This window comes from Melanaphis sacchari, unplaced genomic scaffold (genome assembly GCF_002803265.2).
Source record: "Melanaphis sacchari strain LSU unplaced genomic scaffold, SCAv2.0 Contig11_pilon_pilon, whole genome shotgun sequence".
Classification (NCBI taxonomy): domain Eukaryota; kingdom Metazoa; phylum Arthropoda; class Insecta; order Hemiptera; family Aphididae; genus Melanaphis; species Melanaphis sacchari.
The window spans coordinates 1,096,912-1,113,775 of record NW_020270469.1 but is presented as its reverse complement, the minus strand read 5'-3'; the positions used below and the strand labels follow the sequence as shown (position 1 = coordinate 1,113,775).

The following is a 16,864-nucleotide window of genomic DNA, read 5'->3' as shown; positions in this document are numbered from 1 at the left end:
CCAATCACAGAAAAAATCTTTGAAATTATTATCAAATAAAATCACAAATTGAAGAGTTTTAACATTATTTTAATTATTTACCAATAAACGTATCGTTCCAAAACATTATTTAAAAATAAAATTTGTATTTTTAAATTAAAATTAAAGATAACTTAATACAGTTTTTTAGAAAACTAAAAATATATAATTACCAAAATAGCTAGAAATTTTTCAATTAAAATAAAAAATCATTAAAAAATCTTTTTGTTATTTTAATGTGATGATTTTCATACAAAACTCAAAACATATACTGCAGATATATAGTAGGCAATATAAAATGTTTAGTGAAAAGTAGTAATTATTTATAAAAAATTAATAATATTATGTAATAGATTTAATACTATTTGACAAGTTATTTTAAAAATATTATAAAAACATTATTTTATACTTATTACTTATTAAAAAAAAACACAAATAGATTATTTATAAAATATATTTGCAAGTTTTATTTAAAAATTAAAAAATGTTTAATAACATACTAATAATGAGTTATAATAATTTCCTATAAGTTCAGACAAGTTGTTTGAAGTAATCACGCCTAATAATATTCAAATACATTAAATGTTTTATAAACTCACTCGCTATAACGTATTAGGGCTATTAGGCATTTAATAATAATAATTATTTAAAATATATAAAAAACATTGCAAATATTAAAAAAAAAAAAAAAATGATGTATTTATAAGTATATGAGGAAATATCGATTTTTATACCACTATTTAAATATCGATTACTCAGTTTACATCAGTTATATTTTAAATTTAGTAAATGTTTGTATTTATAAAATAGCTGTTGAAGTACTCCGCTGGAACTTAAACATATTTTCAGACATAAAAAAACGCATGCTTACGCGTCATTGTTAAGTATACATTCTCTCTCCCAAGCGTTTTACTGTGATAGGTATGTACAATAAAAAATAAAATAAAAATCTAACTAAGAATATTATTCATTACACTTTAGTTGATCAACATAATATATATATATATACGTATATATATGTATATGTATAAAATGTGCAATAATACAGCGATTAACCATTCAAAAAGTATGTTTTAATTGTTGCTTTGTCTCTTTCATACTTTGTGTAAATGAGTGTTACATTAGTCGTATTATCCGTATAACATTTAAGTTTCTTTACGTAGCCATATAATTTTCAATCACTCTAAGACTATGCAAAAATACCTAAGCCAATAAATAATTTGGCAAATAACTATCCAAGTTTTATTGCTGATAGCGACTTAACTCAGATTATACATTCAATATAAACATAAATCTTTACAAACTATGTTCTGTATCGTTCAATAATAGATTATTACCGACCATAATATAGAAATCTAAATGTTTTGGAAATAGTTTAAATAATGTTTTAGCTCTTTCACGGCCACGGCAGTGCGATTACAAGTGTATTTTAAACATTATAAAATAGCTCGATGTTAAAATTCAACAAAAGTTTTGCCGCAGAGCAAAACAGAAATTCTTTTCTTTACCACATATCTCATAAAGATTAGTAACCATTGTTTAAAATTTTTCGAAAAAAAAAATTTTGTAAAGGTAAAAAATAAATGTGTTAAACAAAAATTAACCAACACCACAACAACCTCGTTTTAAGCCTTGCAAAGTCCCCTACATTATAACTACCACACGATCCACAATGGTACTTTTTCCACATCATATATTTAATAGTTTAATGCTGGAAATAAAAATAAAACGTAAACTTGCTAAAAAAAAAGTTTTTTTCTTTAAATTAGAGCCAATACACAACCATTCTACGCATTACATTCAAATGTAAAATTTAAATAGTAAAATATTTATATACGACTTTTTACACTTTTGTTTCATTAGAATTGATGTCGTTTGATATTTAATCAATAAAATACTAAAGTTAATTCAATAAAAAAATTTAATTTATTTTTAGATTGTTTATGGCAAGCCTTTTTGATTTTTCAACAAAGTATGAATTTCTATAAGATCATCATGATACGCAAACACTTAAATTAATTATTTAAAAAAAAATATTATAATGACAAAAAAATAAAAAAATTATAAATCTATGAAATGTAACTAAGTTCACTAACACCTGTATAATTGATATAATATACAAATGATTTCATTTAATAATCGTATCGACAGATTTTAAATTCCGAGCGGAACGATGAATATATTAATTAAACAATGATGCGTTTTTTGTATGCATGTATACATAATAAGTAGTCGATTGATTTGTAAAAACAGAGGTGATTTTTGATAGGAAATTGGATCTTGTATATACTTTAGAAAAGTCAAAATAAAAAATTCTTATTTTTTTTTTTTATAATCGGGAGAAACAACAAATATCCCGATACTTGAAATTTTTAAAAAATATTTATATTATGAACATTTTCTATTCAGGATAAAACTTATAGAATACCTACATTAATATAATATAACACAATTGTTTACTCTATTTGACCTATTTGTAGTCGTTAAATATTTTTGAATTTTTGTTTTTTTTTTTTCTATAAATACCAATTAAAAATTATTTTCAAGGTAAAAATGCTTGAAAATATACAAAGTAAAGCTTTTCATAAGTTGTTTATTAGTAAATTAAAAAAAAAAAAATAAGATTCTAATATCACAATATTTTTTTTTTTAAACGTCAAACGTTAGAATTTAGACAAAATCTCAATAATGATCTAACTAGTTTGTAGTTAGAAATGCATAATGACTTTTTGATTTAAATCTAAGTTTGGAAAATTTAATTTAGGATCTCTGATAAGTAGTTTATCATAGAGGTCCACAACATTTAAAAAATATATAATGTTGATTTTTTTTATGAAAATTTTAATTTAAAATTTGGACGAAATTGTGTGCTTAAAACGATAAATAACATTGTTACTTATTTTTTTTATAATTTAAAAATATCATTCGTGGAACGTAACATTTTACGTATATTATATTATTATGCATTTTACTGAATAAAATGAATTTTTTGAACTATTTTAAGATGTTATATTTTTATACTATAAACCTGTTTTTGATGTTTTACGGTATTTATAGAAATATGTTATTATATTAGAGTTATATAAGTTAATTTAATATTATATAAATATATATTATTATAATAATTAAATACTACTTATAAAATAAATCCAATATTTTCAGAAAAATTGTACCAGAGTACTGTAATTCTAATAGTAAAATAATTACCTGTAATATCTGTATCAAAAAACACATCTCGAAATATTCTTAATAATTTAGGCTGACATAATGTTTTCACTCAAGTTAATTTTTCCTATACAATGATTTATCATTGAATTCAAATTTAACATAGCCATTATAGTGACTCATTCGACATCTATTGTACAGCAAAGCGGTACTCAAATATCTATCTATTTGTTGTTTAAACCTTTAATGTTTCCAAAATGCGGTATATTGATTTTTATTGATTTATCTACTTTTTATAGAGATTCCGTGTCGTCAGACGTGGTGGATATGCATACCCGCGTAATGGCTATCCAAAATGTTACCAATCTCCTCATCCATACGTTTAGCAGCCAGTTTGTATTTCCGGTACTGGGCCACGATGATCCAGGCGCCTTGAAAAACCAGTTGATAGACTACACAAGTCTTGGACACTATTGGCGGCAGTGGTTGCCTACCGACGCTATACAGACGTTCAACAAAGGTCAGTGTTGTACATATTTTAAAAACTATAGTTTTGTAATAATTAGTTGTATAAATTATGGTCACCTAGCTGTACATCGTAATGAAAAATAAATAATAGTTACAACAAAATATTATTTGAGCATAAGGGTTAAAGAACTATTTTTTTTTTTTAACAAAATATATAAAACGTGAAAAAAAAATTATCACTTTACACCATACAATATATCGTAGTTTATCACTATGCTCTATTACAATCGAAACGAATAATAAGGGTATAAAAAATGCAATGTCGAGTGGGCGTGTGCAAACTGATTATTGTGACACTATGCCGATAACTGATAAGTTAATTGAAATAAACTATAATATATATATATACGTTTAAATATCATTTAAATATATTTATTTATAATTTACGCTTTAAAAAACCACTTTAACTTTAATGTTACTACCTAACCATCATATTTGGTTGAAAAAAAAATATATTACTTATAGATATTATAATATATGTGTCTGTTGAATATACTTCGACCTGTATACAGAAAGAAATATAACATAATATATTATATGATATAATAATAACTTTATAAAGTAGTCTTCTGTCCAGTAATTTTAATACGCTTTAAACCGTCGTGCATTGACAGTTGCAATTATATTAACTGTCAACCGTCGTCGATGCTATCGTAGAACGACGAAATAATATTGTATAGTCAATTTATTATTATCAATATTGTCATCGAGCTTGGTAGCGCTGATTATGTATAATATTATGTGGTATTGGCTTTTGTGTTCTGTAAACATAATAATATTTTGTCAGTTAAAAATGAACTCACAAAGTTTTGAGCGCCGTACAAACAATTTTGTGTATTAATATATAACTAGACGTATGATAAATATAATATTATGTCCTAAAGTTTAGTTTTTATTATATTATATTCTCATACACTTAGCTACCAGACACAGATACAACACTTTTCGTCTCCGATAATAATTCTGTAAAAATCTGAAAATCGTTGGTAATGAAATGTTACCTTTAAAACCTAATAACTTCCTGGCAGAGTTTATATACCATATAAGATTAAAACATTTACACTCGGCGCACGTGTGGTATAAATGTATAATATGCTTAAAAATTGTCATCTTTAACAGCTGTTTAAATGTTATTAATGCTTTTTTAAGGTCTATTCATAATGCTAATATTAAAATATTTCCAAGGTGAAATTAAATATCACTGAAAATATTACTATTCACGAACATTGGTTGTGTAGTAATGATGTGTGTTGATATTTGGTAACATGTGAGATAAAATAATATTTGCCTGTGCTGAATGTTGAAAATTGAAAAAAATCTCGATGCGTTTAATATAATGTCATTATTATCTTAATAGAAAATATGACAGTGATACGACAGTTATGCTATATTATTACGTTTGCGGACGTAAAAAAATATTTAAGTCTTCAACGAATTTGTTATTAGTATCTTCTACGAATAAAAGCCAACAAAATATAAATGTAGTACTCATACATCTTGTAGGTATAATATGTTCAATAAAACCATAGCAAACATTAAGCCACAAACCATATTTTAGAAATCGTGCAATAGAGATTTAGGTTCGGCGTTGTCCTGTTTCAACAGCATCAACAGATCAAACACTAAAATATTATTTTGTCTTGAACATACATTCATCTATTATTATTATAATGCGCACCCTGCAATGTGTACTCACCAAACTTTAACGTTTCAATAATCCACTGACGATCCGAAATAATATTTCTATTTTATCGCCTCGCGGTGGTTTTGATGACTTGGCGGTTTATCATTTAACGTTTGTTGTTCTTCAAATTAAAATTTAAAACGGCCAACCGTTTCAGACTTAAAGTGTTATGGTGAATGCAGTTTAGATTTGCTTATAAATAATGTGATATCCCTAATTCCCGCAAAATAAACCGTTCCAACATATTATATTCTGTATGGGTATATAAATTTCAAACATAATATCCCATTTGAGCCGTCTAAACATTTTTCGTGACATTTATACCTTTGCAAATGGAATTTCCTTGATAGTAAAAGATAAACCAGGAATTTTCATTTACGGCTAACTAAAAAAACTATGTAATTATTATGTTATCATGTGATTTATAAAATACCTATAACGTATAATGAATTATGAAAAAAATTCTTAGATATTTATATTATTAAGGTTTTATTAGAATTTAATATGGTGATATATTTAATTTAATATATATATATATATATATATATATATATATATATATATATATATTTAATGTGTTACAAATGTTTAATAATATAATATATATTATGAAGAGCTGAAGAAAAAATACAGACAAAAATTATTTAGAAAAAATAAAGAAACTACTCCATTATTTATTAGAAATATTTATATTATAAGTATAATGACATATTTTAAATTATTAACACTTAATAGTAGCAAAATTGCAACGCAACTACGTATAATCATTTAATTTTGTCTTTTTAATAAAATCTTACCGCCAAGCGTATGATATGTAATTAATTAATAACTTAATATTTATTAAAGTATTATAGTATTTTTATATTTTATATTTTAATATATACACAATCGTAGAAGATTAAATACGATTTTTTTTTGATACTATGCTAGTATAGGATCAATATTAATTTTAATTTGTATAACATTTATGTTGTAATTATCTATTATATTCTTATATAATATTTATTAGTAATTTTATTGAATCTATATATAAATAAAATTATAATTATTATACATCAAATAATGTGTCTTAAATTCAAGTACAAGAACTTTACAGCCATACATTTTATTATACTCAATAAATTGGTGAAAAGAATATTGTTGATGAAAATACCCATGTTGTATACCAATAAAAATACTTTTTGCGAGTACTGAGTACCCTTGAGCATTATATTGAGAGAAAGATATAATGTTTTATTCTATTTTATTACACACAGAGATACATAACTTTATAACAAGACACAAAAAGTCTCTTTATTAATCATTATTAATCTAATTTTATTTTTAATTTATTGAATATAATACATAACAAAAATATTTTTATTTTTATATAACACTAAACAAATGCATAACATATAAATAATAATTAAAATAATATAACTAGTGGTATCAGATGCTAAATTAAATTAATTATTTTTTTTTTTTACATTATTTAAAATTATTGTTTTAATTGAAAATTTATCCACATAAATATTATATTGTTTTATGAAAAAAAAAAAAAAAAAAAATTGATTTAAAGAAATATAGTAATTCTATAATTATGGTGTAATTTGAAATAATATAAAATGATCTTATCAATATTTTGGATTACAAACCAAACTTATTTTAACTATTTTATGTAAATACCCATTTTAATCTTCAACAGTAAAATATACAGAGATCGGACAAATATTTTAACAATAACTAATACATAACAATTAACTATATCACGAATTGAAAACGAATATTAATTTGAAAGAAATACAAAAACGAAAAAATTATAATTATATTAATATGAATGTATGATATAATACATCTAATATACAGGAATCATCTTTTAAAAATATATTTTTTCAAAACTACAAATTAAGGTTAACAAACTCCACCGATTGATAAATAAAATGTTCAAATGTTTTCAAAATAATGAATACTTAATTTTAAATCAATCGGAAAACTATTAATTAATCAGCTGTTCCAAGTTTTTCATTGCAAAATTTTCTATAAATGTATCCCATTTTAAAACCCAAATAAATTAATCACTGAAAAATTAATAGCTTAAAAAAGCAATGAATATTTTTTAATATTTCATAGTTTATAGTTAACATATCAATATATCATTATAAACTCTAATATTTGTTCTTTTTTAAGTTGTTTATAATTTACTTTATGAATGCTATAATATTCAATCCAACGTTCAACAATTATTGGTAATTTATTCATACTAAGTGCCTGAAATTTTTTTCGCGTAACCAAAAATGATTTTAGAAACATGTTCAACAAAATAATTGTAAAAGTAAATAGAAAAGTAGTTTTATCCATGACGATCTTTGTTGATTAAAAACCTAGTAACAACGATTTCATCGTTTCATAATCATAAACCGAAATCATGATAGACTGGATCGAAAATCTGCAGCCATGACGTCGGGACCCCCGAGAGGTTTTTAATAATTTAATACTTATTTTACACAGCAAGTGTACTGAAAATATTTTCCAATCACCCATAATGGAATTTTTTATAAGCCTCTGCGCGTTACGGACCTCCACAACTTTTCTTTATTAATGTACAATCGATATATAAATTTATTTTTATTTTTCACCGACCAAGCTATAAAAACTCTGTATTATATAATAATACAAGCTCAACACAAAATGGGCAGACGACGGCTGATTGAGATTAAAGTTTCAAACAAAATTATTGGACCTTTTTGTTTAGGTAATAGACACTTCAGTTTATGATTTGGGTATTAATAGGTATAATATTTTATGCATATTTTTGTTGCTTGTTTTAAACTTTACATTTGTCTAAATTAGTTACAGCGTTGTGTACAATTAATGACATTTTTACCCTATTTTTTTAAAATTTTTATCAATTAATTGTAAATTACTTGATATGATAGTAACATTTATTTTTTCCATTTGAATCAAAATCTCAAATCTAATTTAATTTGAAATAAATAAGTTATATAAATAAATAAAATTATTAAGTTTTAGAATATAAAGGATAATAAAACACATATTATATTATATTATAACTAAAATTGAATATTTTCTTTGACGGATGTTTGAACTCTACTTAACTTAAAATATTTTAAAAATAATAACTTAAGTCATTTTTTTTACAAAATCATAATATATTAGGAAGTAAGAAACTTGATTGGTTATTTTATTTTATTTAAACATTGAAAAATAAATTAAATATGAATAAAAAATAATTATTTCAATAATGTTGTTAGCTCAAATTTAACAAAAGTATTGATAAATATTGGTTATGTGTAAGACACATGTCAAATTGTAATACTGAATAGAATATATTAAATATGTAAATTGTTTAATACATTTATTTAATAAGTAAAAATAAAACATATTTTAAATTTCAAAAAATATCCCTTCAACACTTCACTATTCGAATAGTTGTAAACATAAAAACATAAAATTGATCGTTCAATAGAAATTTTGTAAAAGTAAAAACTGTAAAAGGTTCAGTTGTCATTTTAAAATTTTTTAAATAACTTTTAAAATAGTATGATTAAATTTTGTTTTGAATTACAGTTTCTTTTACTTAAACTGAGCATTACTGTGTAAGTTTCAAGAAAGGATAAAGTTTATTCAAGACCTTGGAAATTAAAACGAAACAATTTATATGTCACTTTATATCTAAAATGGTGCTTGTCAAAAAGTTCTTCTTTTTGGAAACAGAAACTACAATAAGATAATATAATACAGTCTCCTCGCTTTAATAAAGGTTGAAAACGCTACATATAAAATTATGTAGAAATGGATTATTAGAATAATATGAGCGTCGTACATGAATTGTGTTTAATAGATTTTGAGAAATGGGCAGGTACAATTTTTTTTCTTTTATATATATATATATATATATATATACAAAATATATCATTACAAACAAATACTTAGTACCTTTTAGAAATGCAAGTCTCTATATAATAGTTATAAACAATATTATAATGGTTAAAGTATGCGTTAAACATCAACACGCTCCAATTACGTTGTTTGGAAGTAATTTCCTTTTTTTTTTTAAACTCAGTCATCAGGACTTACCAAGAATCAAGACATCAGCATTATTTTATACAGCGTGATACACCAAACGTGTCCACAATTTATACAAGTAATAAACTTGATTTTTATAGGTACCATTTAAAAAGAGTCTTATGGTATTATAATTTTTTTCAAATGATGACCATTTTGTTAATAGTAAATTGTAACCGATGATAGGTTTGAAAATGTTAATGCATCTTAAACAAAATTTAAAAAAATAGTTTCTAAGTTAATCAAAAAAGTACAGTAAAACCTCTGAATATTAGACACTCTCGGTCACCAAAACTTTGTCCGTTATTCGGATATATCTGGTATTCAGTTAAACCAAATTCTTAAAGGGTAAAAGTATAAAGGAAAAAAAAATATGTGTTAATGTTAAAACAAACTATGATATTGTTATTTAATGTTTTAATATTATAATTATTTTGATATTTTATCAATATATATTTAAATAAATATAAAAACATAAAGAATTCATATGTATATTATATATAAATATAATATGTTGTGTTAAAAATCGGTTTTTTTAACGAATTTGTAATCGTAATACATGTGTAAGGGCGTTTTTCTGTTGCCATAATTTTATCGTTAATTTTCAAATACGAGTATGTCCCTACTATTCGGAGAGTTCGCTATTCAGAGATTTTCCATTCTAAAAGTAATACAGATATCCTCTTAACCCCTCACCAAAAAAAAAAAATCCACTCATGATGAATGTCTATTAGAGGGAAGGGGTGTATTATACTAAAATACATAAAATAGTTGTAAAATTGTATCTAATTATTAGTTATTTTGCTTTACAGATTTTTTATTTAAAAAATAAACTTTCAATTTTTTTTAAGTTTTTAATTTTTTTTTTTTTTTACTTTTTTAAATATAAACGAATTTTCACAAATTTAAGGGATGAATGCAAAAATCTAATAACTTGATTTTTATTTATGTCCTTCTTGAAAATACTGCAACTTACTGTATAAGAATTAAACTAATTTGACTATCCATATAGAAAATTTAATCCAATTGAAACTTAATTTTTCCGTTGATTAATCGAATGGTTTTTGAGTTACCTAGTTTTTGAGCCAAAGGTTACCTACATTGTACTTGGCACAATTTTTTTAATTTGAAAAAATAATTAATTAAATTATATATTAATACATAAAACAATTAAAATAATTAATAATTGTTATTCAATAATAAAATTATCATAGTAATGATAATATCGTATACAAAAGCGACAAAAGAAATGAACAAAATAAAATGTTCCTTTGCAGTGAGTGCATATAGTTTTTCATTAATTTCATTTCTATTATGAATGATATTATTGGTATTATTATTAATAATTTGGAATTTTGGAATTCGCTTTCTGGGGCTTTATACATGAGTACTATAATACACACAAATTCTAGCACACACACATATATATATATATATAATGATGCCTCGGTCATAATTTCAAATCGCTCGAAGTAAACAAAGGATTCACTAAAGCGTCCCCTAAAACCACAAGCTGTTGTTTCCGACTGCATTCGCTTTACGCATACGCGTACGTACACTCATTAAACATATATACGTTATATTCTCTTCGCAGTTAACACTGAACAGTTTTCACTGCATTATGTACACACAGTATTTATGTATATGTGCGTGTGTGTTGGGATGTGAAACTCTTACGATTCGGTCGAAGGAAACTTATAATAGTGCTCCGACGAACATTTCAAAACCGTCGACCGAAACTCACAGTGTAGGTATTAAGGCGCGTGTACGTCTGTAATAATAACATGCACAGTTCGTTGACGTTTCGGAAAATGACATTTTTCGTTTCACATTACTGCAATACGTTAACGTATGTTGCACGAGTAGTCTTATACAAGTCCCGCGAGACATTTCATTTCCATGATAATCGAAAAAAAAATGATAAAAATAATAATAATAATACATCGGATAACATATATATGTATATATATATATATATAAAAATATAATAATGTTATGAAAACAACAATAATATAATACATATGATTACTTTAAAATTTTTGTAATCCAAAATTGTAAAAAAATAATATTTATTTCAAAACATTTGAATAAAATAAAAAAATAAATAGGAACAATGCCTAGTGTCTACTTTATTTGAATGTAAACACAAATATTTAAACGAATATAATTACAATGTTTAACTGATTGGCATAATATTGTTTTTAAATACAATCTATTAATTGAGAATATATTGATGTCTGGTGTAATTATCATTACTCATTAACATTGTTTTGAATCGAAACAGTTGAATTTTAATTATTTTTCATGTTTTTTTATAAAAATAATTTTAATAAATAATATGAAATAGAGCACGTATACGAATGAATATGTTAAATTTTATAAACAAAAATCCATTAAAAATAAAAATAATAATTCATAAGTACCAATAATAATGATTTTTATATTTTTAATCAGTCTAACAACATGATTTACTTATTAAACCTTAAAAAAATAACAATATAAGATTGTTTGTATTATAAAAAATTGAAAGCAACTATAAAGAAAATTTAACTAAGTTACATTTTTTTTATTATGGATGATCATTGTATTTATATTTACAGTAAATTGTTTTTTTTTTTTTTTTGCTAACAAAATTCAATAACTTATATGTATATATAATTTATATCTAATAGTTCGTGATTTAGAATATCTGAATTTAACTAACAGTTTTGATCAACCGTATATATTATGGTAATTTTAATTGACTACTGTTCGTACACGTTATAATTTCCAACAAAATGTAACTTACTGTGGTGGTCATAATAGACATTATAAAAGGTGCATAGTTGCCATCTTATAATATATGAAACATTTGAAACCTGAAACAGGGGCAAGGATGAGAAACTTGTGACGACGCTTCCGGAAAATGCTAACTGAGTGAGTCCCTTTAGAGCTCCCTGTAGAGTTCGCTAGCTGATTTGAGGGGAATTAGGGTGCTGTTGGGGTAGAAACCTGATAAGTCCCGAGCGATTAATCTTATGTAGCTATGTGTGTGTATCGAGGCACGATGGGATCGTTTTGTCCTTAACGGCTCGGAAACGGTCCTTTTCGTACGGTTTCTGGTAACCTTTGATTCGTGTACACTGATTTGTGGTTTTCCACGTGTGCAGTTGACTAACGCCCATGTAACTATTATATCCGAATTATCTTTATACCCCAGACCCATAGCTGCTATATGGTTTGGGGGCGACGTAGTAACAGTGTATATTAGCCAACGATTTCCAACATCTATAAACTATCCAGACGAACTAGCATTAATGTCGTTATTGTTTTTATTTTGTATGTATATGTACAAAAGCGACATAAAAATTAATTTCACGTATCATTAACCAATTTAATTTACTTAGGATTCATTAATTATAAGCTACCTAGGGGTTAGGTTTAATCATTTTTATACTACGTGTACATGATAACATAGTTTGTATACCAATTTATTTTTTACGTACACAAAAAAAAAAAAAAAATAAAAAAAAATAGCCAACGTTGAACAAATAGTTAAATAAAATATTTTTCCTTCATTTCTACTAATGGAATACGGTATCCCTCTTGGGTTTTAGTTTATATGATTTATTAGTTTATAATAAAACTAATAGATGGTCATCGAATTAATTACACCTATTGATTACATTTACATATTATTATTTGAAGTTTGAACGTTATGTAGGTAGGGTAAATTACATTTTATATTCAGGACACAGTATGAAGCGATATCAATAACTACTAGATTTAGCCTTACCACCGATCACCGCAACTTTCACATAACGTTCATATCTCTACTCGAAGTTCACTAAAATTGACTCAATACACTAGTTTAATAATTATTAATTACAATAATATGAAATTATTAAATAAATAATAAATTAATGCTATTATGACTAACTAATAAATTTAATTAGAAAAAACTGTTTACTTATCAACTAATAATTTAATTTCTTAAAATTTTTATACATATTAACTTCATACTCAACCAGTAGGTTAAAAAAAAAAAAAAAATAATAAATTAAAATATTGTGATAGTAAAATGTTAATTTTACCTTAGAATTCTATAGTTTATTAATAATTTTATGATAATATACTCTCTTGATACTTGGTAATAATAAAATAAAATTATAATAACAATATGTTGGCTTTAGATGTTGAATATATTATCTACCAAGAATGACCATGATCATACGCTCACACATTATATGATGTATATTGTAATTTCACAGTAACTCGAAATCGAAGTTTACTATAATGCAAATGGAAAAAATAAAAAATATGCATAGGTACTATCTACTACACTGATTCAGTGCATATCATATAATTCAATATTGATTTTTACATCTAAATGTAGTTTTATATTTAAACTTTATAGTGCCTTTTATTTTGCATAGCAATATGCATAAAATAATTTGAAATATATTTTTGTAAATAAAATATTGAAATAATTATATATGTGCCTATTAATTTTATTGCTCACGTTTATATTTAAACATTTTTTAAGGATTTCATTAAATTAAATATAAATGGTTACATATACTACAACTTATCGGAATTAGAGTTCAATTTATGCAATTAGAACATGCAATTCGTGGTTAATATAAAATATATTTGTTTGGTATATGTAATAGTGTATAAGAATACGAGTTTAAAAAAAAAATGCACTAGGGGATAGGTGCCCCCTGTTCCTATTCAAATTAATTCATCCGATATCGATATAATTGAACAGTTTGTGAATGTTTCTATTTAATGATCATTATTGTGTTCTTTTGATGATGATGCTTAACAAACAATAATATAACATATTGCACTATAGCGTCACCGATCGAAATCTGTCTATATATTGTTTTGTTATATTGATCTTGATAATACAAATTAGTGTTTATGATTTATCGCTTTAAAACAATATTATATAATTTCGATATTATGTGACAATATTTTATACTATTTCATAAATAGATTTACTAATAAGTAATAACACAATTATACAAAACGAATTATTAAATAAAATATAATGCTAATAAACAATTTTATAAAATCAATAATTTTTTTCCCGTGTACAAAGTTGATATAAACGTGTCACAACGGTTTTTCGTATACAAACGTGTTGTATGTTGCGTATAAAAATAACCGAGAGAATTTTTGATTTGAAATACTGAAAATGGGATGAGTACTTACTCGTTGGTCTGGGTTCACGAGGTCGTAAAGTCGTTATACTATGGTATATGCGTGTAGTATACCTAAGAACGGCGAGAGAAGTTTATTTCGTAGCAAGTTAACCATCATCCCATTTCCTCCCCCTTAGACTTCCGCAACAGCTACTGCTAACGACGCGAAACCGCCGATCGTCACTCTACCGGTTTTTCCGACGATGTTTGTGAGTGAAATATCCTCTTAGAACATTTTGGACATTGGACATTTTTGTTTTAATGTGTTATTTGCTCGTTTTGTTCCAGAATGACTAAATTAGTATATTCAAAAATTATTTTTAGCTTGATAAATTGAATAATATTTTTTAAAAGAAAACAATGTATTTTCCCTGTACCTTTTTAAGTGTAAACTTCCGGTTTCGATTACGTTATCTAACGGTGTGTATTTTTTTTTTTTTTTTTTTATTTTGTCTAAGCTTAAAAAAATATGAAAAAAATAAGATTACAAAAAAAAAATAAATAAATAAAAATGTATACCTATTTTGCACATACAATTTTAGAGTTTTATAATATGAGAAACCTACTAAGTTACCTACATAGGTTTTCGACGAAAAAAAAAATAGAAAAAATCTTAACGAAGATATTTTCGTTAAAAGAAATCACAACGTGGTCCAAACACATTAATATGACGTGAAGAACAAAATACTGTAATAAACAAATAAAAATTGCGCTGCATTGAAACTTTCGAACGCCACATAAGCAAGTTATCGTGTAATATTTAACCCGATATTTGACGACACACATGGTCAAAATTTGAATACAATATTATAACAATATAATTACCAAACATTAGTCGTGTTTATAAAACAATAAAACAATATTATTACACATCATATTTCATCACATTATTGCACTGGTTCGATATGTGGCGTAGTATACGATAGCGTTATAATCTATTATCTGGATTTAAATTCTAAATATCACAGTGCGACTCTGACGTGTAAATTTTGTAGTCTTCTATAAACTACTTAATATAAAAATTAAGATCATTTTTATTTTAATAAATAATTAACAGATAGTTAACATTCGAATAGTGTATTTTACGCTAATCCCAGTGTAACATCGTTCTTGATACTACATTACACGCGTATTTTATAATATTACATCACTACCTCATATCATATTTTATTTTAACCTAATACTTAAGAGCCGAGTCCATTTTGTTATACATACCGTATTGTATAATCCATCATTATTTATTTATAATTGCATTTATATTTCAAGAAGTGAGGAGAACAGAATTGCACTTGAATTTCTCCAAATCGTTTAAACATTTCAAGGAATCTCGTCCAATAGCAATAATTGTTGTAGCTCAAAAACTTCAAAATAATAAAATGCAATTTCATAAAAATGAATAAATGTTTGTTAATAACCTATGCATGACCAATGTAGATGTGTAAGAATATTATGCCAATTTTTAATGTTTAATAAAATCGTATATTACAGTCACATTTCTAATATTTGAATTATTTCAAACATCAATTTTCATATTTTTTCTTATTAAAATGAATCATTGTTTATAACGAAGAAACTGTAATGGTATATTTATATAAATTAATAAATTAATTAAATCAATAAATAATTGAATACGTATCGCAATGCATTTTCATTGCAGAAAATTGTATAATGAACGTATTTTTGAATCTTAATAAAACTGTTTCCAAACGACTCGCCTAGATGATTACAAATTATACTGCCGTAATATAATAATTAAATTCAGTGAAAATATAATAAAATATATTATATTGAATATACGTGTTTTCTTATTAATACACAAAACAAATTTTATGAATAAATTAAATCAGTTATGAGTTTATGACTAAAACGCCTATGGTGTATATATTTTTCTAATTTTTATAAACTGGTAAAGTATTTATGTTTTTAATTAATCACATTTTTATAATTAATACAAAAACGTTTAATAATCATAATAGATTCTGAATACAAAATATGATTAATGTATAAATTGTTCACTATATAGTTCAATGCAAATTTAAGAATATTCCTATGTAACACTAGATATTATAGAGTCGATTAGCGGTATAGTGAATTTTCAAGAGACCGAGAAAAAGTTTATTGTGCCTAAAGTATTTACATCAATATTGTATTACGTATCAAGATATTTTCAATGGGAAGATAGTTTCATTTGATGTATTAAGAATTTCATTATTCC

General features: G+C 24.5%; 1 protein-coding gene across 1 annotated transcript in view; it reads left to right on the top strand.

The window, feature by feature from the left end:
- LOC112604164 (acid sphingomyelinase-like phosphodiesterase 3a) overlaps nt 1-16,864 on the top strand; it is a 196,052-nt gene that overhangs the window by 121,359 nt on the left and 57,829 nt on the right. Inside the window, exon 7 of the mRNA XM_025353067.1 lies at nt 3,483-3,703. Coding sequence (XP_025208852.1) covers nt 3,483-3,703 — 221 coding nt within the window. The remainder of the gene's footprint in view (nt 1-3,482; nt 3,704-16,864) is intronic.